This window comes from Lolium rigidum, chromosome 5 (assembly GCF_022539505.1).
Source record: "Lolium rigidum isolate FL_2022 chromosome 5, APGP_CSIRO_Lrig_0.1, whole genome shotgun sequence".
NCBI classification, from domain to species: domain Eukaryota; kingdom Viridiplantae; phylum Streptophyta; class Magnoliopsida; order Poales; family Poaceae; genus Lolium; species Lolium rigidum.
In genome coordinates this window covers 35,232,477-35,253,275 of record NC_061512.1, presented here as the reverse complement: position 1 = coordinate 35,253,275, position 20,799 = coordinate 35,232,477, and the positions used below count along the sequence as shown (strand labels likewise).

The 20,799-nt window shown below is 45.6% G+C and overlaps 1 protein-coding gene across 1 annotated transcript; it reads left to right on the top strand.

The window, feature by feature from the left end:
- Window positions 1-1,593: 1,593 nt before the first annotated feature.
- LOC124655166 (VAN3-binding protein-like) lies at window positions 1,594-3,262 on the top strand. Its single transcript, XM_047194114.1, has 5 exons — window positions 1,594-1,993; window positions 2,092-2,373; window positions 2,454-2,503; window positions 2,595-2,652; window positions 2,769-3,262. The coding sequence occupies exons 1-5, from the start codon at window positions 1,594-1,596 to the stop codon at window positions 2,975-2,977; spliced, it is 999 nt and encodes a 332-aa protein (XP_047050070.1). The 3' UTR covers window positions 2,978-3,262.
- The last annotated feature ends 17,537 nt before the right edge of the window (window positions 3,263-20,799 follow it).

Sequence of the window (20,799 nt, the reverse complement as noted above, 5' to 3'; positions counted from 1 at the left end):
CTTTTTCTCACCCCAAAATTGGATATCTTGTGGACTGTGAGTGGTGTACAAATCATTCCCCTTTTCCTACCATGCTTGTTCTTTGGTCTTTGCTGATGCTGCTTTGCCTCCATATGTCTCATCTTCTCCCTTTACTTCATTTCTCTCTATCTGTAACTACAGTGGCTGTGCCTTTGTGCTATCAGAGCAATGATCACCTATCTATATTTCCTTTTGCAGTGCCATAGCTAGGCATGCGTCAAACCTAATTAATATTCTTTGTGCACACCTTATCTACTCTAGCTGCTGGATCACCTGCCATCTAATTAGGCAGACATGTAACAGTCATTAGGATGTTTAAAGAAAAGATTCAGCAGCTTTGTTGCACAGGCAAAACAAAGCCTGGTTGTTGGGCCATATCACCTGACCGGTGCACGCTTTAAATTCTGAAAGCATGTAGATTTAGCATTGATAATACTTCCATGCCCTTCTCTTTCTTTAGGAAAGATTCTGTCTTTACTGAGACACAAAGCAAAGCAAGTGAGTGAAATGAATTCAGTGTGTACTGTAGTACTACCATGTAGTCAAGTCAAGCTTTAGTCATGGTCCAGGAGATGATGAGAAGCGCACCTGTCATGACATAGTAGAGAGGTCTCATGGTCATCCAATGGTTTAGCAAAAAAATAAGGAAAATGTTATTGGTAATATTCCTGGAGGAAAATTTTGATTAGCTATTTGGCACTCTCTATGTTCATCATCATATGGCCATTATTTCAAACTGAAGAAAAGAAACTGAAAGGATATGAGCATGAAGTGGCCCTCTCTGTCCTGTGTTCTCCTGTAGCTAGCTCTGACCAGGAAGGGAAGATGGGGTGTGTTTGATTTGATGGTCTTTGGTGCTTGCTTGCCTTGCTGTGCAAAGAAGCTTTGATTCTAGCAGCCATTTCTGTCCTCGCTCTGCCACTCTGGTCTGCTCCTTCCACAAGCAAACACTGCAGCTTACCCCACTGCCTTTCACTGTGCCACTCTCTCTCTAGATAAAAAAGCAGCACACATAGGCTCTGCAGCTCTTGTCTTGCACCATCTTCAGTTCTTCACTTTGACCTTTGCCTGCCTTTCTCATCCCTAATCAAGTGTTCTAACCTAATTATGCATTCCTTTTTATCTTCTGCAGTGTTATTAGTTTAGATCTGTTTGTGCTTGTTCCCCCCCACAGTGCATCCATGATTATGTCCCGTGTCAGTGGTGTGTGCATTAACCTATGGCACGCCTCAGCAATTATTCAACAGCGGAGGCACAGTTATGTGTTCCTGTCAGTGCAAGAATCATCATCATTAGTACTACAGTGTGTTCTTTAATTCCGGATTCTCTGAATTCGTCAGGTTCTGCATTCAGTTAATTCAGAAACTGTTCTCTATCAAACAAGTTGCTTATCCACACAGTCTTTCAAAAGCAATTTCCACCAGTGATTTTTATGGCTCATTTCATTAATTTAAATGTTTTGTTTGATTTATAGAGTGATAAAAAGATCAAATTTTGTGGAAGAAATATGATTATTATTGCCTTTTTTATACTAGCTAGATGCTAATTGGAATGTTATTCTCTGCCGAAACAATGCAGTTTTTCAGAACAGTGAGCACGCCGAAGCCGCAGCCGCCGCCTCCTCGTGGCGGCAGCAAGACGGTGGGGCGGTGGTTCAAGGACCGGAAGGAGAGGCAGAAGGAAGAGACAAGGGCGCACAACGCGCAGGTCCACGCCGCCGTGTCGGTGGCGGCCGTGGCCGCGGCGGTCGCTGCCGTGGCCGCCGCCACTGCGGGGTCCGGCGGCAGGGACGACCGCGCCGCGCGCACCGACATGGCGGTGGCGTCCGCGGCGACGCTGGTGGCCGCGCAGTGCGTGGAGGCGGCGGAGTCCATGGGCGCCGAGCGCGAGCACCTCGCCGCCGCCGTCGGCTCCGCCGTCAACGCTAGGACGCCCGGCGATATCGTCACCATCACGGCCGCCGCCGCCACCGGTAAGTTTATTACTATCTCATTCCACATTCGTTACTGATCACAATGGGCATCATCTTAGACATAGACATGATCGCAATTCGCGTTTCTGTATCTGCAGCATTGCGAGGCGCGGCGACGCTGAGGGCGAGGGTGCTGAAGGAGGCGCGGAACGTGGCGGCGGTGATTCCGGTGGACAAGGGCTCGATGGGAATGGGAGGCCACAAGCACGGCGCTCCGAGGCAGCTGCACAGGGTGGTGCAGGAGCTGGGCAGCAGCAACAGCAGCAGCTTCAGCGACGACCTGCCGGCGCTGGAGCAGGACGAGAGCAACAACTTCCTTGGCATCTGCTGCCAGGAGCTGGTCGCCCGCGGCACCGAGCTCCTCAAGCGCACCCGCAAAGGTACTGAATTGCTGTTCATCGCCGAGCCACAGCCACGCCGCCGTGTTCTGAATTGTACTGATGCTGGTGATCATGTGCAGGATCGTTGCATTGGAAAGTCGTCTCCGTGTACATCCACCGGACGGGCGTGGTACATTTATCTCCCCTTTCACTGTCCTTGATCTTGTGTTGCATAACAAATTTGGTAACTCATATGTGAGTTCGGCCATTGAATTTTGCAGGTGATGCTGAAGATGAAGAGCCGGCATGTCGCCGGGACCATAACCAAGAAGAAGAAGAGTAAGTGCACAACCCTCTCCGCAGTACCAGACATATACAGCCATGGCAGCCTAGCTGTGTCTCCCTTTCATGGCCACGGGTAACACACTTCACTGACGCCGGAGTTGTGCGTGCAGGCGTGGTGGTGGACGTGTGCAGGGACATAGCGGCGTGGCCAGGGCGGCACGTTCTGGAGGGGGGCGAGCACCGGCGCTACTTTGGTCTGCGCACCGCGGAGCACCGGGTGATCGAGTTTGAGTGCGCGAGCCAGAGGGAGCACGACATGTGGACCAGCGGCGTGGCGCGCCTCCTCGCCATCGTCGACGGGCGGAAGCGCTTCGCTTGACACCGACGGAGGGCGTCACGGACGGTAGCGGCCCAGCCTGTGATCTGAAGATTGACCATAGCGGCGTGTTCTTGTAGTTCTTGCTATTGTTTTCTTTGTCTCTGATCTCCTGTAAGTTTTCTTTCTTCTCCTCTTGTCTGAACCTGAGAGAGTGTGTGGCAAATTGGCAATGGCAGGCGGTACAAAAGCAAGCATCTGCATATGTAGTTTATAACTGAATCTGGTAGCTACAGGGAGTCATAATGTATCAATGTAGTTAGTCATTCTCAATTATGTTTGATCTAATTAGTATCTGAAGGGAGAACATCTGAACATGGCACTGTCACTGTACAAGGTTTTCTCCAGCATCATTGTAGGCTAGGTAGATACAATCTTGGACTCACTGCCTGCAAGCTGAAATCAAAAGCTAAAGCAAAAGCTGGGATGCCATGGACACCTTAACATGATCTGCCCCTACCAATCTAATCTATATCTAGCTCCTGGACGCTTAAAGATGAATGATGTAGGACATAGAGCAACTTGTGTGCTGCCCCTTTGAATTGCTGGGCCCTTAACCTCTGGATGCAGATGATTGGAGCTCTGGTTGTTTGTTATGTATAGGTTTGCAACAACTCTGCATCTATCTGATCTATACCCTATCTATCTACATTATGATGGTATGGGGCTGGAGGATTGTTCTCTTCTTGCCCACAACTGTTTGTGGATCATTCGGGCAATTGCAGGACCAGCTCTGAAATATAAGGCTGTTCTTTGGCAGTTCGGTGTCTATATAGGACCACATTCTTGTAGATTCATGAGCTGCTGCGTTAGCATCCCAGGCAATCCCTGTCCATTGATGCAGGTTGTTGTCTGTCCTGGTGGGTGAATGATAGATTTGTAGTCTTGTAGATATATGCAAACCATATTGCTGGAATGACGATGTAAACCATAATGGTGGAATGACAACGTATGGAACAGTTCAGTTAGGGCGGGTGGTGTGTTTGGTTCCACGTCACGCTTCAAGGCACGGTACTTTCTTCGTGAAGCACACTTTTTCCATAGTTCTCGTGTATACAATCGAATGATACCATTGTTACATGGAATATGTGATTATTATGGAGTAGCCTAGATAATCTGTTGTAAACACTGAAGGCATAGTGTCACAACTTGGCATTTGGCGTGGTTTGAGGCTGAATATCGTTTCAATGCTCTGAGATTGGCTGACTAGAGCTTCACAGACCACAGAGCCTCAAATCGAATGAAACCTCAGGCTTTAACTCTCGTTTCTTTGGTAAAAAGAGCAAAGAGAGCTGCAACAACAGTAGAAAGAAAATATTTTTTGATAGTTGATCATTGTCTTGTATATGAAACAGAATTGTGAATTTAGGGTACTTTCGATAATGAAAACGAACTCTAAACTTTCGCAAAAAAAAAAAAAAAAAAAAAAAACGAACTCTAAAAAAACGGCGTGGAAGTTTCAGAGCTGAGAAGAGAAATTCAGAAAAAACACTCACGAGTTATAAAGTTCAGAAAACTGGTGTGGGACGATCCGGGGCCGTCACGCAGACGAGTCACAAGTGTCCAAGTTTGAGAGCGCACAAAGAGACGCACACACATGAAAGTTTCAGAGTTCAGAAAGCTGCGAGAGGATCCTGCACCGTCACCCAGATGGACAGAGGAGATATACTTTGCGGCTTCTTTCGGCAAACTCGATGTGATCCGACGCCCAAAGCAAAGGCAGAGTGGTATCTAAGGGCATCTCCAGCGGGGCGACGCAAACGGACGTTTTTCGTCCGTTTGCGTCTGCGCGGATAAAAAACGCCCTCCAGCGGGGCGACGCAAAACGTCCGCAGTGTCCGTCCTGACGCAAACGTGGACCAAATATGCGTCAGGAATGCGTCTCTGCGGACGCGTCCGCGCGTCCGTTTGTGTCCGGTTGGGCTGCATGCAACCCTCTCTCTCATCCTTTAATCACGCATGCGCTTATTTCTAGCCACACAAACAGAATCTTTCCCTCTCTCTCCTCTCTAATCACGCATGCGGTCAAATAAATGCGTCCCTGCCGCTGGAGAAGGGGCAGACGCATGCGGACATGCAGACGTTTTTTATGACCGTGCCCGACGCAAACGGACGTAAATATGCGTCGCCCCGCTGGAGATGCCCTAAAGGCTACAAGAGTACCTACTAGCAAACTAATCCCTCCTCCCCAAATTAAGATGCCTATAGTTTTCAGTTAAAGTTAACTTTTTAAAGTTTCAGCAACTATGTAGGAGTACAAGAAAATATGAATATATAATTTTTTAAATACACATAATATGAAAATAAATTTTATGATGGTTCCGAAAATATTAATTTGGGATTATAAATGTTGATAGTTTTTTCTATATAGTTGGTCAATTATTGAGAAGTTTGACTTTATTCAAATATTATAGGTATCCTATTTTGGAATAGAGCAAGTAATTAAGAATTTAAGATGCCACGACTCGAACGACCTAGCAAGGGGAGAGAGACGGAGGCGATAAAAAAGAGAGATCTAGGGTTCCGTTTCTATTGCCACCGACGTTACTGGTTTGCCCCATCTTCGGTAGCCTTGGGTCTTGAGGTGCGGTGGATTATGGCCCCTCATCTACGTGATTCTCATTTTTTTGTATAGGTATTTCCAGTGTCTTCTTCACTATTGCGAGACCACGACTACATCTCAAATTTCGAATAAGTTCCTCCTCCCTCCGCGGTGTGTCTTGTGCCAGCGGAGGGCATGTGAAATTTTCTTCCTGACGGATCTGCTAGGATTTAATTTGTGTTCGTGTCAGTTGGTGTTCTAATCTATAGTTCTCATCTTTGACGATAATTGTTGCTCTCTTGTGTTGGTCCTTTGAGGGTTTAGCCTGACGACTTCCTATCTATCTACTGAAAAAAAAGGTATACTAAGTTTTGTTTGGCTCCATTAAGCGAAGAGTGAGGAAACATACCGAGGATTGACTACAATTAGATTAAGTAGTTGAAAAGGAAAATTACTAAGGAAGATTGGTTCTTATCAATTCAGTACTAAGTAATATGGTACTGTATATGATATCATTCTTCCAACTTCCAAAAAGATTCTTCAAACGATTGGATAATTTCCAATCAAGGTTTTTCTAGGAAGGTGATAGCGAGAAGAGGAAATATTGATTGGGTAAGTGGATTGTGGTTTGCCGCCCCAAAGACCAATGAGAACTTGGCATTCATGACACTGAGGTCAAGAACAGGGTCCTCCTTGGTAAATGGCTTTTCAATGTTCTTCATGAGGAGGGGGGAGGAGTTAGGCAACACTCTTTAGGAGAAAGTATGTTTGCTCACGTTCGTTCTCTCATGTTTATTGGAAACTTGGTGATTCCCACTTCTGGGTTGGTCTTCTGGGCGACAAAGAAATTCTTTTTCCCATGTGGGTCTTTCTCAATTAGGGATGGATCATAAATTAATAGGTTTCGAGAGGATAAATAGCTAGGCAATGCCACACTTTGAGAATAATATCCGGCACTATAGCACTACTGGAGACATGTCCTTCTGTCCCGGCACGTAAGGGGCTTTAGTCCTGGTTGGCCAACCGGGATTAGCCAGGCGAGACTAAAGGCGAACTTTTCAAATGGTAAGAGTGTAGCTAGCAGGCCCTTGAAACTGCCCTAGATGCATGCCGTTTCATCCTTTATGACGTTCCTGGTCCTCCCATGCTTCTGGTGTATCTTTTGACTTCGCATACAAGCCCAAGAAGCCTAGAATATTCACGCAAATATTCTTCGTCAGGTGCATTACGTCGATTGCGGAGCGGACCTCATGGACTTTCCAATAGGGTAGCTCCCAAAATATAGATTTCTTCTTCCACATGAGTCCGCGCTTATCAGCACCGTTAGGAAAAGGTTGGCTACCAGGACCCTTTCCAAAGATTACTTTTAAATCCTTAACCATATCAAATACTTCAGCACCAGTACGGGTGACATGCTTCGACCGGGTTTCTGCCTTGCCATTGAAATGCTTTCCTTTTTTTTCTTTAAGGGATGCTTGGGCGGAAGAAAGCAACGATTGTACGGGTACACATCTTCCTACATTTGTCCAGATATATATTTTCTGTCTGATCCAAACAGTGCGTGCATGCATTGTATGCCTTGTTTGACTATTCTGAAATGTTACTAAGAGCAGGTCAATCATTGATGGTTACGAAAAGCAACGCTCGTAGGACAAATTTCTCTTGTTTGTGCTCATCCCACACACGTACACTTGGTTTGGCCCACATCTGTAAAATTTCATCAACTAATGGACTTAGGTACACATCAATGTCGTTGCCCGGTTGCTTCGGACCTTGGATGAGCACTGGGATCATAATAAACTTCCGCTTCATGCACAACCAAGGAGGAAGATTGTAGATACATAGAATCACGGCCAGGTGTTTTGACTGCAGCTCTGCTCACCAAAAGTTCCTTGCGTCACCTGCAAAGTCCGGTAACTCTCTCTCCACTTTTCTCCACTGCCAACCATCAGCGGGGTGCCTCAACTTGCCATCTTTTAGACGGTCTTCCATGTGCCATCGCAATAACTTGGCGTGCTCTTTGTTTCCAAATAGACCTTTCAACCGTGGTATTATAGGAGCATACCACATCACCTTAGCAGGAACCCTCATCCTGGGTGTCTCGCCCTGAATATCACCAGGGTCATCTTTTCTGATCTTATACCGCAATGAAGTGCATACCGGGCATTTATCCATATTCTCGTACTTCTAACCGCGGTAGAGGATGCAGTCATTAGGGCATGCATGTATTTTCTGCAACTCTAATCCTAGAGGGCAGACAAGTTTCTTTGCTTCGTACGTGTTGGCGGGCAATTCGTTCTTTCTTGAAAGAATCTTCTTTAGTAGTACCAGCAAATTTTCAAATGACAAGCCAGTCACACCGGTGTATGCCTTCCACTTAAGCAATTCCAGTGTGCTATCCAGCTTCTTCTGGCTACCTTCACAAGTTGGGTACAACAATTTGTTGTGGTCCTGTATCATCTGCTCGAACTGCTACCTCTCATTTTCTATATCACAACCTCGTCGTGCATCAGAAATGATCCGACCAAGATCATCAGCGGGCTCATCTAGTGCCCGTTTTTTCATCCTGACATTCTTCTTCATTGTCTTCCATTGCGGTATCAACATACTCAGGAAACATAGATCGGTAGTTGTCATCATCGTTCTCTTCTTCATCGCCGTCTTCCATCAAGACCCCTCTTTCTCCGTGCTTGGTCCGAACATTATAGCCAGACATGAAACCGGAATGAAGCAGGTGGCTTTGAATGACTCTTGAGGAAGTGTGATCCATCTCATTCACATTCAACACATGGACAAAAACATAAAGCCACCACCATGCTTATTCGCCTCGGTCGCATGCGAAAAGAATGCACGCCTTCTATGTAAGCGGTTGTGCGCCGCCGGTCACCGTACATCCATGGATGGCTTATTTGCATCATACAATTGTATATCAAACACAATCACGATCCTAAAATTAGTACCGCGCGGTCTAAACGAGAAAATAGTTGCTAACCTTTTAGGACAAGTGGAAATTAGGAGGAGGAAGCTTAAGTGTGGCTCGGGCACCTCATATCATGTTTGTCTTCTGTGAACTACAGTGGCATCGCTCTAACACACATTTTAACAAACACCTCTAGTGCATACGAATAAAAAAAGCTAGCACAAACCCACACTCCTCCCACTATGAAAAAAAAGAGAGAAGGGAGAGGGGGCTGCCATATATATAGGGCCAGCCCATTTGTCCCGGTTTGATACAAACTGGGACTAAATGGGGAGCCCCTGGCCACAGCGGGCCGCATACCCCTTTAGTCCCAGTTTGTGTCTCAAACCGGGACAAAAGGTTCCTAACGAACCGGGACCAAAGGGTGTCGTACGCGTGGGCGTGGCCACGCATTTAGTCCCGGCCCAGACTATGGCCGGGACTTAAGGGGCCTGACGAAAGGCCTGTTTTCTACTAGTGTACAATATTGGCACCACAAGGGCGATACACTCGCTATGGTGATGGATACTTCGCCATTAAATGTGTCATTGATACGTCTCCAACGTATCGATAATTTCTTGTGTTCCATGCCACATTATTGATGTTATCTACATGTTTTATGCACACTTTATGTCATATTCGTGCATTTTCTGGAACTAACCTATTAACAAGATGCCGAAGTGCCGGTTCACGTTTTCTGCTGTTTTTGGTTTCGAAATCCTAGTAACGAAATATTCTCGGAATCGGACGAAATCAACGCCAAAGTTCCTATTTTCATCGGAAGCATCCGGAACACCGGGAAGGACCGGAGGGGGCCACGGGGCCACCAAACCCTAGGCCGGCGCGGCCGAGAGGGGGCCGCGCCGCCCTATGGTGTGGCCCCCCTGTCAGCCCTCCTGCGCCGCCTCTTCGCCTATATAAAGCCCCCGGATCGGAAAACCCGATACCAATTGACGAAACCCACGAAACCGCACGGAGCCGCCGCCATCGCGAAGCCAAGATGCGGGGGACAGGATCTCCGTTCCGGCACCCTGCCGGAGCGGGGAAGTGCCCCGGAAGGCTTCTTCATCGACACCGCTGCCATCTCCACCGCCATCTTCATCACCGCTGCTGCTCCCATGAGGAGGGAGTAGTTCTCCATCGAGGCTCGGGGCTGTACCGGTAGCTATGTGGTTCATCTCTCTCCTATGTGTTTCAATACAATAATCTCATGAGCTGCCCTACATGATTGAGATTCATATGATGATGCTTGTAATCTAGATGTCATTATGCTAGTCAAGTGAGTTTTACTTATGTGATCTCCGGAGACTCCTAGTCCCACGTGTGTAAAGGTGACGAGTGTGTGCACCGTGTGGGTCTCTTAGGCCATATTTCACAGAATACTTACTCATTGAATGGCATAGTGAGGTGCTTATTTATATCTCTTTATGATTGCAGCATGTTTGTATCACAATTTATCCATGTGCTACTCTAGTGATTTGTTATTAAAGTAGTTTATTCCTCCTGCATGTGTGCAAAGGTGACGGTGCGTGCACCGTGTTAGTACTTGGTTTATGCTATGATCATGATCTCTTGTAGATTATGGAGTTAACTATTGCTATGATAATATTGATGTGATCTATTCCTCCTACATATGCATGAAGGTGACGGTGTGCATGCTATGCTAGTACTTGGTTTAGTAGCGTTGATCTATCTTACACTAAAGGTTACTTAAACATGAGCATTATTGTGGAGCTTGTTAACTCCGGCATTGAGGGTTCGTGTAATCCTACGCAATGTGTTCATCATCCAACAAAAGTGTAGAGTATGCATTTATCTGTTCTGCTATGTGATCGATGTTGAGAGTGTCCACTAGTGAAAGTGTAATCCCTAGGCCTTGTTCCTAAATACTGCTTGTTTACTACTACTGCGTTACTACTGCTGAGTTACTACTGCTTGTTACTGTTTTACTGCGTTACTACGCGTGCAATACCACCACCATCAACTACACGCCAAGCACTTTTCTCGCCACCGTTGCTACTCGCTCATACTTATTTATACCACCTGTATTTCACTATCTCTTCGCCGAACTAGTGCACCTATTTGGTGTGTTGGGGACACAAGAGACTTCTTGCTTTGTGGTTGCGGGGTTGCATGAGAGGGATATCTTTGACCTCTTCCTCCCTGAGTTCGATAAACCTTGGGTACCCACTTAAGGGAAACTTGCTGCTGTTCTACAAACCTCTGCTCTTGGAGGCCCAACACTGTCTACAGGAAAGGAGGGGGAACGTAGACATCAGTCATTCATAAGAAGTCTCATTGGTTCTAGACACGCATCTTGAAATATTTTGTTACAGCATTTGAATTCGGTCCATTTGATGCCCGAAAGCTCAACGAGAGTAGTAAATTCGCGGTGAACACTTTGTAGAAAGCTTTAATCCAACCTGATGTATCAGTTGATAATAAGAAGAAAATTTGGAAGATAAATTCCATGGTACCTTCGTGATAAGGGGTGGCCCGATCTTCTCAGTAAGCAATGGTGGTGATGATGATCACAGGGTGATTGCAGCGGAGGTAACTTGGATGAAGTGGATGGTAACTTGTATGACGCAACAAGATCTCTCGATTGGTCCCTATCGCCAATGCAACAGCTCTCAACCCTGCAAGATATTCGCAACTCCACACACCTGCGCACGTAGCTGCCGACCACGAAGCGGTAAGTTGCAACCGTCTAATTCCCAATGCAACAGCAGATCACACAAGACTTTAACATGATCTACACAATATCAAGCAATATGGTGTAGGGAATTCAATAGTTTTGCAGAGCAAACAACTAAGAACTAGGGTTTATCTTAAACGTGGCCTAAAGCAGCTAGGGGGCGTCATGGGCACTTATATAGGCGTCCGGGACGACCTCTGGTCGAAAAACTACGAGAATAACCGACCCAGAATAGATCTGGTCGAGACAGACTCGGACACGGCCGGTCTGGGGGCCGGTCGACCGGGCCTGGGACCGGCCGGTACGGTCTGGACCGGGCCAGGGACCAGATGGCGACCGGGTGGCGGGACGTGTGGCTCAGTACCCCGCCCGGTTGCAGTCAGCGGAACGCCCGGTTGGCGCCGGACCGGATCCGGTGTGCTGCCCGGTCGGACCGGACCAGGGACCGGGCGCGCCGGCGTGGCGGCCGGTCTGACCGGGTGCTGGGCCGGCCTGGACTTCTTCTTCTCCTCTCGCGCATGCCTCCCGCTCCTCCCTCGCGCGTCCATGAGATATCTTCATGTCCAGCTCCTTGTCCAGCTCCACGTCCATCTTCACGTCCAGCTGCTCCTCTCCTCCTCGTGCGATGCTTGTCTCCTCTTCATAGTTGATGATACATAAGTAATAGGACTTAGGTAGTATAAAGTTCTGATCAATCAAAGTATCGTTTAGGAACAAGTTCACTTGTTGTTTAAGTAGCTTCGCACGAGCTCTTGTAATAGGTCCAATCTTGACTTCATTGGACTTGAGCTTCACAGCAGGTTCATCTTCATTTGGTAATGATGGAGGTGGTATTGAGTTAGGGATGTCCTCATCATCTCCCCCCCCCCCTTCAAAAGGCGTCGACCCCGACGCTCCAAGGTCTTCTCCGTCATATGGTGTCAAATCAGCAACATTGAAAGAATTAAGGACACCAAACTCATCAACTGGAAGATCTATCGAGTATGCATTATCATTGATCTTGGCAAGCACTTTGTAAGGACCAGCACCACGAGGCTTCAACTTAGACTTCCGCAGCTTCGGGAACCTATCCTTGCGAAAATGTACCCATACCATATGACCAGGCTTGAACAACATCTCCTTGCGCTTCTTGTTCATCCTTGCAGCATTGCTCTTGCCTTTCTTTTCAATCAACTCTTTAGTCTTCACATGAATCTTTCGCACAAAATCTGCCCTCTTGGATGCCTCCATATATTAACTCTCTCATGTATGGGCAAAGGCAACAAGTCAAGTGGAGTAATGGGTTTGAAACCATACACCACCTCAAACGGACATAGCTCCGTTGTAGAATGTACTACCCTGTTGTAAGCAAATTCCACATGCGGCAAACACTCTTCCCACTCCTTCAGGTTCTTCTTGATCATGGATCTCAACAGTTGTGACAATGTTCTATTCACCACTTCAGTTTGTCCATCAGTTTGGGGATGACAAGTAGTACTGAAAAGTAACTTCGTCCCCAGCTTTCTCCACAGCGTCTTCCAGAAGTAGCTCATAAACTTCACGTCACGATCAGAAACAATAGTCTTCGGGACTCCATGTAGTCGTACAACCACCCTGAAAAACAGGTTAGCAATATGCGACGCATCGTCGCTTTTGTGGCAGGCAATAAAGTGTGACATTTTAGAAAATATGTCCACTACCGCAAATATAGAATCATGGCCTCTCTTAGTACGCGGCAAACCCAACACAAAATCCATACTAATATCCTACCAAGGTGTAGTAGGTGCCGGTAAAGGAGTATACAAACCGTGAGGCTTCAGCTCGGACTTTGACTTGTTGCAAGTAAGGCATCTCTTCACATACCTGTCCACATCCCGCCTCATCTTTGGCCAATAAAAGTGGTCAGCTAGCATGAGTAGCGTCTTCTCACGCCCAAAGTGACCCATCAAACCTCCATCATGTGATTCCTGCAATAAGAGCAAACGCACAGACGATTCTGGAACACATAGTTTGTTAGCTCTAAACAAGAACCCATCATGTATGTGATATTTTTCCCATTCTTTACCAAGAGCACATAAGCGATATGGTTCAGCAAAATCATGATCAGTAGCATACAAATCACATAGTACTTCTAATCCAGAAATTTTAACATCAAGTTGAGTTAATAGCGTATTCTTCCTAGATAGAGCATCGGCAACAATATTATCTTTTCCCTTCTTATGCTTAATAATGTATGGAAAAAAGTCAATAAACTCAACCCACTTAGCAAGACGCTTATGCAAAGTAGACTGAGCTTTCAGGTATTTTAAAGCTTCATGATCAGAATGTATGATAAAATCTTTTGGCCACAAGTAATGTTGCCAAACCTCAAGAACTCTAATGAAAGCATACAATTTTTTATCATATATAGGATAGTTCAACTTAGCACCAGACAGTTTCTCAGAAAATATGCAATGGGACGACCCTCTTGCATCAACACACCACCAATTCCAATACCACTAGCATCACATTCAATCTCAAATTGCTTATTGAAATCAGGAAGTGCAAGCAACGGTGCAGAAGTTAACAATCTCTTAAGTTCATCAAAAGCATGATCTTGGGCTGCGGCTCACTCAAATATTACACCCTTTTTAGCTAAGTCATTCAAAGGTGCAACAATAGTACTAAAGTTTGGCACAAATCTTCTATAAAACCCAGCTAGACCATGAAAACTTCTAACTTGACTCACATTCATGGGAGTAGGCTAATTTTGAATAGCTTCAATTTTAGACACATCCACTTCTACTCCATCTTTGAGAGACAACATAAACCAGAAATATGACCTTATCTTTGCAAAATGTGCACTTCTCAAGATTACCATAGAGTTTATTATCACGCAACACTTGCAAAACATGTCGAATATGTATAGTATGATCAGATTCATTGCGGTCTGTAGATTAATATGTCATCAAAGTACACAACCACAAATTTGCCAATAAATTCACGCAAAACATGGTTCATCGGTCTCATGAAAGTGCTAGGTGCATTAGTCAAACCAAAAGGCATTACTAACCACTCATATAAACCAAATTTTGTTTTAAAGGCTGTTTTCCATTCATCCCCTTCTTTCATCCTAATTTGATGATAACCACTACGCAAATCAATTTTAGAGAACACATCAACACCACTCAATTCATCTAGCATATCCTCTAAACGGGGAATAGGGTGACGATATCGAATAGTAATGTTGTTTATAGCTCTACAATCTACGCACATACGCCATGTACCATCTTTCTTAGGAACTAAAATAACAGGAACAACACAAGGACTAAGGCTTATGCGGATATAACCTTTGTCGAGTAGCGCTTGTACTTGCTTCTGTATCTCCTTCGTCTCTTCGGGGTTCGTTCTATATGGTGCCCGATTGGGTAGCGAAGCTCCGGGAATCAAGTCAATTTGATGCTCAATACCTCGCAATGGCGGTAGGCCTGCGGGTACCTCATCCGGAAACACGTCGCCAAATTCCTGCAAAACATTAGAAACACCAAGAGGAAGAGGGGTCATGTCGTTAGAAACCAAAACCGTACCCCTGTACAAGAGCACAAGAGGCATGGCTGTAGGATCCTCACTAAATTCTCTCATGTCTTCTTTGGTGGCTAATGAGACTAAGGAATTCACTCTCTCACTTTTCGTTATATCACTCACAACATTACAATTCTCTCGCCTATCTAAAGATGCATCCTCCAAGTTTACTTCAATCTTCTGACGAGACTCATTGACAATTTGTTGTGGTGCCATAGGCTGTAAGTTGATTTTCTTGCCCTTGAACTCAAAGTGATATGTATTGGCACGGCCATTGTGTTGCACAGAACGATCATATAGCCAAGGCCGACCCAATAGTAGGTGACACACCGTCATAGGAACTACATCAAAGTCTATGCAATCCTTATATGGTCCAATAGCAAAATCAACACGCACCATGTGGTTTACCTTCATCTCACCATTGTCGCTAAACCACTGAATATAGTATGGATGCGGATGCGGTAGATACTTCAACTTCAGCTTGGTACACAACTCCTTGCTTGCTAAATTGCGGCAACTCCCGCCATCAATAATGACCTTGCAACCCTTGTCAGGACCAACTAAAGCCTTTGTTTGGAACAAATTGCAGCACTGAGTAGATGCACTAGGCAACACATTAAGAGCATGCTGCAACACAACAATGGTGCGAGCATCAGACGGATGTGCATCTTCACCATCAGTGTCATAGTCATCATCTTCTGGAGCATTAGGATCAACATCTTCTCCAGTCTCATACTCATTGTCCTCATTGATAATCATGACTTTACGGTTAGGACAATCTCTCCTGAAGTGACCTTTTCCACCACATGTGTGACAAGCCATATCACGGTTACACGCAGTAGACATGTTAGAGCCACTCGTACTTGTAGCAGATTCAGACTTCTTTGTGTTAGACACATTAGAGGCCGGCTTGCTAGGCGGAGTAGAGTAAGGGGCGGAGCGCGTCGAAGGCGCCGGCGCCGTAGATGGGGCCGCGCGGGGTGTGAAGTGCCCAGCTCGTGAAGCTCGACCTTTAATCTTTGCTTCGTCAGCCAACTGTGATTCAGCTTCTCTTGCATGATGTAGCAACTCATTCATAGTGGTGTAACTGTAATGACGAACAATGCCTTTGATGTCATACTTCAAACCATTGAGGAAACGAGTCATTGTCATCTCAAGGGATTCTTGTAGGGATTCGTAGCATAGAAAACAAAAAAATTCCTACCACGAGAACGCAATCCAAGCCAAGATGCAATCTAGAAGACGGTAGCAACGAGGGGATGAACGAGACTAACCCTTGAAGATTTCCAAAGCCTACGAGAGGAGGCTCTCGTTGTTGCAGAAGATGATCACTTGCCGCTTTCAAAAGCGCGTAGAAGATCTTGACGATGCCACAATCGGGCAGCACCTCCGTACTCGGTCACACGTTCGGTGTTGATGAAGACGACGTCCTTCTCCCCGTTCCAGCGGGCAGCGGAAGTAGTAGCTCCTCCTTGAATCCCGGCAGCACGACGGCGTGGTGGCGGTGTCGATGGAGATCTCCGGTGGAGCTTCGCTAAGCGTTTGCGGGAGAGGTGGAGGAGGTGGGCGGCTAGGGTTTGGGAGAAGGGGTGGCCGGCCACTATGGGGTGCGGCCAAGGCTATGGCTTGAGGTGGCCGGCCCCCTCCCCTTGTCCCTCATTATATAGGTGGAACCCCCAAGTGTTGGACTACAAGTCTTCGAATAAGACCCAAACCCAAAACCTTCCATGTGTAGGGAAACCTACCCAAGGTGGGATTCCCACTTGAGGTGGGACTCCCACCTTTCCATGAGGGGGTGGCCGGCCACCTTAGGTGGAGTCCACCGGGACTCCAACCCCTAGGGCTGGCCGGCCATGCTAGGTGGAGTCCCTTCGGGACTCCGCCTTCCATAGTGATTTCTTCCGGACTTTTCTAGAACCTTCTAGAACCTTCCATAAATGCACCGGATCATTTCCAAACTTGGAATATGACTTCCTATATATGAATCTTATTCTCCGGACCATTCCGGAACTCCTCGTGATGTCCTGGATCACATCCGAGACTCCGAACAAAACTTTGAACTCCATTCCATATTCAATATCTACTAAATACGACATCAAACCTTAAGTGTGTCACCCTACGGTTCGCGAACTATGTAGATATGGTTGAGATCTCTCTCCGACCAATAACCAATAGCGGGATCTGGAGATCCATAATGGCTCCCACATATTCAACGATGACTTAGTGATCGAATGAACCATTCACATACGATACCGATTCCCTTTGTCACGCGATATTTTACTTGTCCGAGGTTTGATCATCGGTATCTCTATACCTTGTTCAACCTCGTCTCTGACAAGTACTCTTTACTCGTACCGTGGTATGTGGTCTCTTATGAACCATTCATATGCTTGCAAGCTAATATAGACGACATTCCACCGAGTGGGCCCGGAGTATATCTATCCGTCATCGGGATGGACAAATCCCACTTGTTGATCCATATGCCTCAACTCATACTTTCCGGATACTTAATCCCACCTTTATAACCACCCATTTACGCGGTGACGTTTGATGTAATCAAAGTACCTTTCCGGTATAAGTGATTTACATGATCTCATGGTCGAAAGGACTAGGTAACTATGTATCGAAAGCTTATAGCAAATAACTTAATGACGTGATCTTATGCTACGCTTAATTGGGTGTGTCCATTACATCATTCATATAATGACATAACCTTGTTATTAATAACATCCAATGTTCATGATCATGAAACTATGATCATCTATTAATCAACAAACTAGTTATACAAGAGGCTTACTAGGGACTCATTGTTGTTTACATAACACACATGTATCAATGTTTCGGTTATACAATTATAGCATGGTATATAAACATTTATCATAAACACAAATATATATAATAACCACTTTGATTATTGCCTCTTGGGCATATCTCCAACAATTCTTTGACACGACCACGCTGCATGAGCATCTCCATCTTCATGTAGTATTCATCAACAGTCTTCACACCTTGTCTTAATAAGGTCAACTTATCAAATATGCTGCGCAAATAATTTGTGGGCACAAAACGCTCAGTCATTTCCGCCTTCATAGCAAGCCATGTGATAATAGGCGTGATACGTCTCAAACGTATCTATAATTTCTTATGTTCCATGCTACTTTTATGATGATACTCACATGTTTTATACACACTTTATGTCATATTTACGCATTTTCCGGCACTAACCTATTAACGAGATGCCAAAGAGCCAGTTGCTATTTTCTGCTGTTTTTGGTTTCAGAAATCCTACAAAGGAAATATTCTCGGAATCGGACGAAATCAACGCCCAATATCTTATTTTTCCCGGAAGCTTCCAGAGCACCGAAGAGGGGCCAGAGGGGAGCCAGGGGGCCCCACCCCACAAGGCGGCGCGACCAAGGGGGGGGGGCGCACCCCCCTATGGTCTGGCTGCCCCAGGGCCCTTCCGACTCCGCCTCTTCGCCTATTTAAGCCTTCGTGACCTAAAAGTTCGACACCGATTGACGAAACTCCAGAAAGACTCCAGGAACGCCGCCGCCATCGTGAAACTCCAATTCGGGGGACGAAGTCTCGTTCCGGCACCTGCCGGGACGGGGAATTGCCCCCCGGAGTCATCTCCATCGACACCACCGCCATCTTCATCGCCATCGCTGTCTCCCATGATGAGGAGGGAGTAGTTCTCCCCTGAGGCTAAGGGCTGTACCGTAGCTATGTGGTTCATCTCTCTCTCTCCCATGTGATCTTTATGTGATCATGAGCTTTGTGATCTAGTTGAATATCATCTATGTGCTACTCTAGTGATGTTATTAAAGTAGTCTATTCCTCCTTCATGATGTAATGTTGACAATGTGTGCATCATGTAGTACTTGGTATAAGCTATGATTGTGATCTCTTGTAGATTATGAAGTTAACTATTACTATGATAGTATTGATGCGATCTATTCCCCCTTTCATAGCTATTGTTGACGGTGTGTATGCTATGTTAGTACTCGGTCTAAATTGCAATGGTCTATCATGCACTCTAAGGTTACTTAAATATGAACACCGAATGTTGTGGAGCTTGTTAACTCCGGCTTGAGGGAGCTCTTGTAGCCCTACACAATGAATGGTGTTTGTCATCCAACAAGAGAGTGTAGAGAAAGTAGTATTTGTTTATTCAGTTATGTGATCAATGTTGAGAGTGTCCACTAGTGAAAGTATGATCCCTAGGCCTTATTTCTGAATATCGAAACTCCGTTTACATACTGTTCTGTTGCATGTTTACTCGCTGCCATATTTTATTCAGATTGTTATTACCACTCATAATCATCCATATTACTTGTATTTCACTATCTCTTCGCCGAACTAGTGCACCTATACATCTGACAAGTGTATTAGGTGTGTTGGGGACACAAGAGACTTCATGTATCGTAATTGCAGGGTTGCTTGAGAGGGATATCTTTGACCTCTACCTCCCTGAGTTCGATAAACCTTGGGTGATTCACTTAAGGGAAACTTGCTGCTGTTCTATAAACCTCTGCTCTTGGAGGCCCAACACTGTCTACAGGAATAGAAGCGTGCGTAGACATCAAGGCGGTTCACCATCTTCTTCGTGAGCATGAACAAATCGATCCCACCAACGCAAAACATAACCCTCAAATTCAGAAGAAGCAAGCTTTATCTTCCTATCTTCAGTGTAATGTGGATGTAAACTCCACAACTACTCAATCTTGAGCTCTCAAGTGAGGTATTCTTCAACATCAGGTACTCCTTCAAACTTGGGTATAGAGAACTTGCGCTTACCCAATCCATCTTCTTCATCTTGTCCACGACCATTGCGCCCAAGTGGAGCCCAACCGCGAGGACGATCACCACGACCATGGTCTTCATCAGCGTCTTCATTTTTTTGTCGCTGTTGATTTGTAAGATTCTCAACGGACAGAGACAAAGTTCGAAGAGTGCGCTGGATATCCGTAACTTGATCAGCCATTGCGGTGACGGTCTCATTAGTAGCATCCAGCTTTTCGTTGATCTCTTGGACCTTCCCATTAAGTACCTCGTCCTGAGCGCGGAATTCACGTCGCATCTCATTATGAAGAGCCTCAAACTCCCTCCATGTGATGAGGTCTGCAGCACTCTTGTTTTCCTGGTTAACAAGTTTATGATCACTAGCAGACATTGTTAGTAGATTAGTGCACTAAATCAAAAATATATGGTGGTACTCTCACAACTCACTCAACAACTGATAAGAAAAGGAGATCTTACCATTCCAAAGTAAATTGGTGTTGCTTACCACTTGTAGTAACAACTAGTGCACGGATGTAGCGAAGCGAATATCAAGGGTATAAGAACAAATCACACGACAAAGCAGGATATATGTGGGGCTGTAGGTGGGCTACCTATTTGCACCAATAACAAGCTCTAGCGCTGACCGTAGACAACCAATGATACTCACACAAGACGATATAATGGGGCAATGCAACTATATGGAGGAAAGGTTGCAATGCACTAGAGAGACGCTAGCAAAGCTCAACGAGACAGGCACAAGATTGCTCAACTACGGGTGCAGTAAAGTAAACTTAGGCCTTCACTTGATTCTTCTAGCACTTCACTTCACTTTTCTTTTTGTATTTTCTTTTTGTAACGCAGCTATGTAGCTCTTTTTGCTTCTTTTCAATTTTCTGTTTTTTTTAATGACACAACTCCTTGATAACACGGCCAACAAGATATGCAAAGCACCAAAATCCTAACGAGCAGCCTGTCGAGCGGTAAAACTAGTCTCTTCTGGGAAAGTTCCTAGTCACTTTATATCGATAGGCTGTGTCTATGGTTGGGAACAAGCACACTGTATGCTATGTGGACTCAGAGTAACAAAACTGACACTAGACGATAATAGAGACTCAAAACCCTAACAATACTAGATGCAAGAAAAGATACGCAAAAACAACTACGAAAAGCAACTAAAACTTGAAATTAGTGCAATCTAAAGCTATGGCAAACCCTAACCCTAATTTTTTTTTGGATTTTTCTGGATAGGAAACACTCACAACTCAACTATGGGGTGGATTGTGGATGGCTTACCGAGGAAA

Coding starts and splice junctions, on each gene's coding strand:
- LOC124655166 (XM_047194114.1), top strand. CDS start 1,594: ATGCAGTTTTTCAGAACAGTGAGCACGCCGAAGCCGCAGCCGCCGCCT. Junction 2,504..2,594: donor ACATCCACCGGACGGGCGTG/GTACATTTATCT, acceptor TGAATTTTGCAG/GTGATGCTGAAGATGAAGAG. Junction 2,653..2,768: donor CATAACCAAGAAGAAGAAGA/GTAAGTGCACAA, acceptor TTGTGCGTGCAG/GCGTGGTGGTGGACGTGTGC.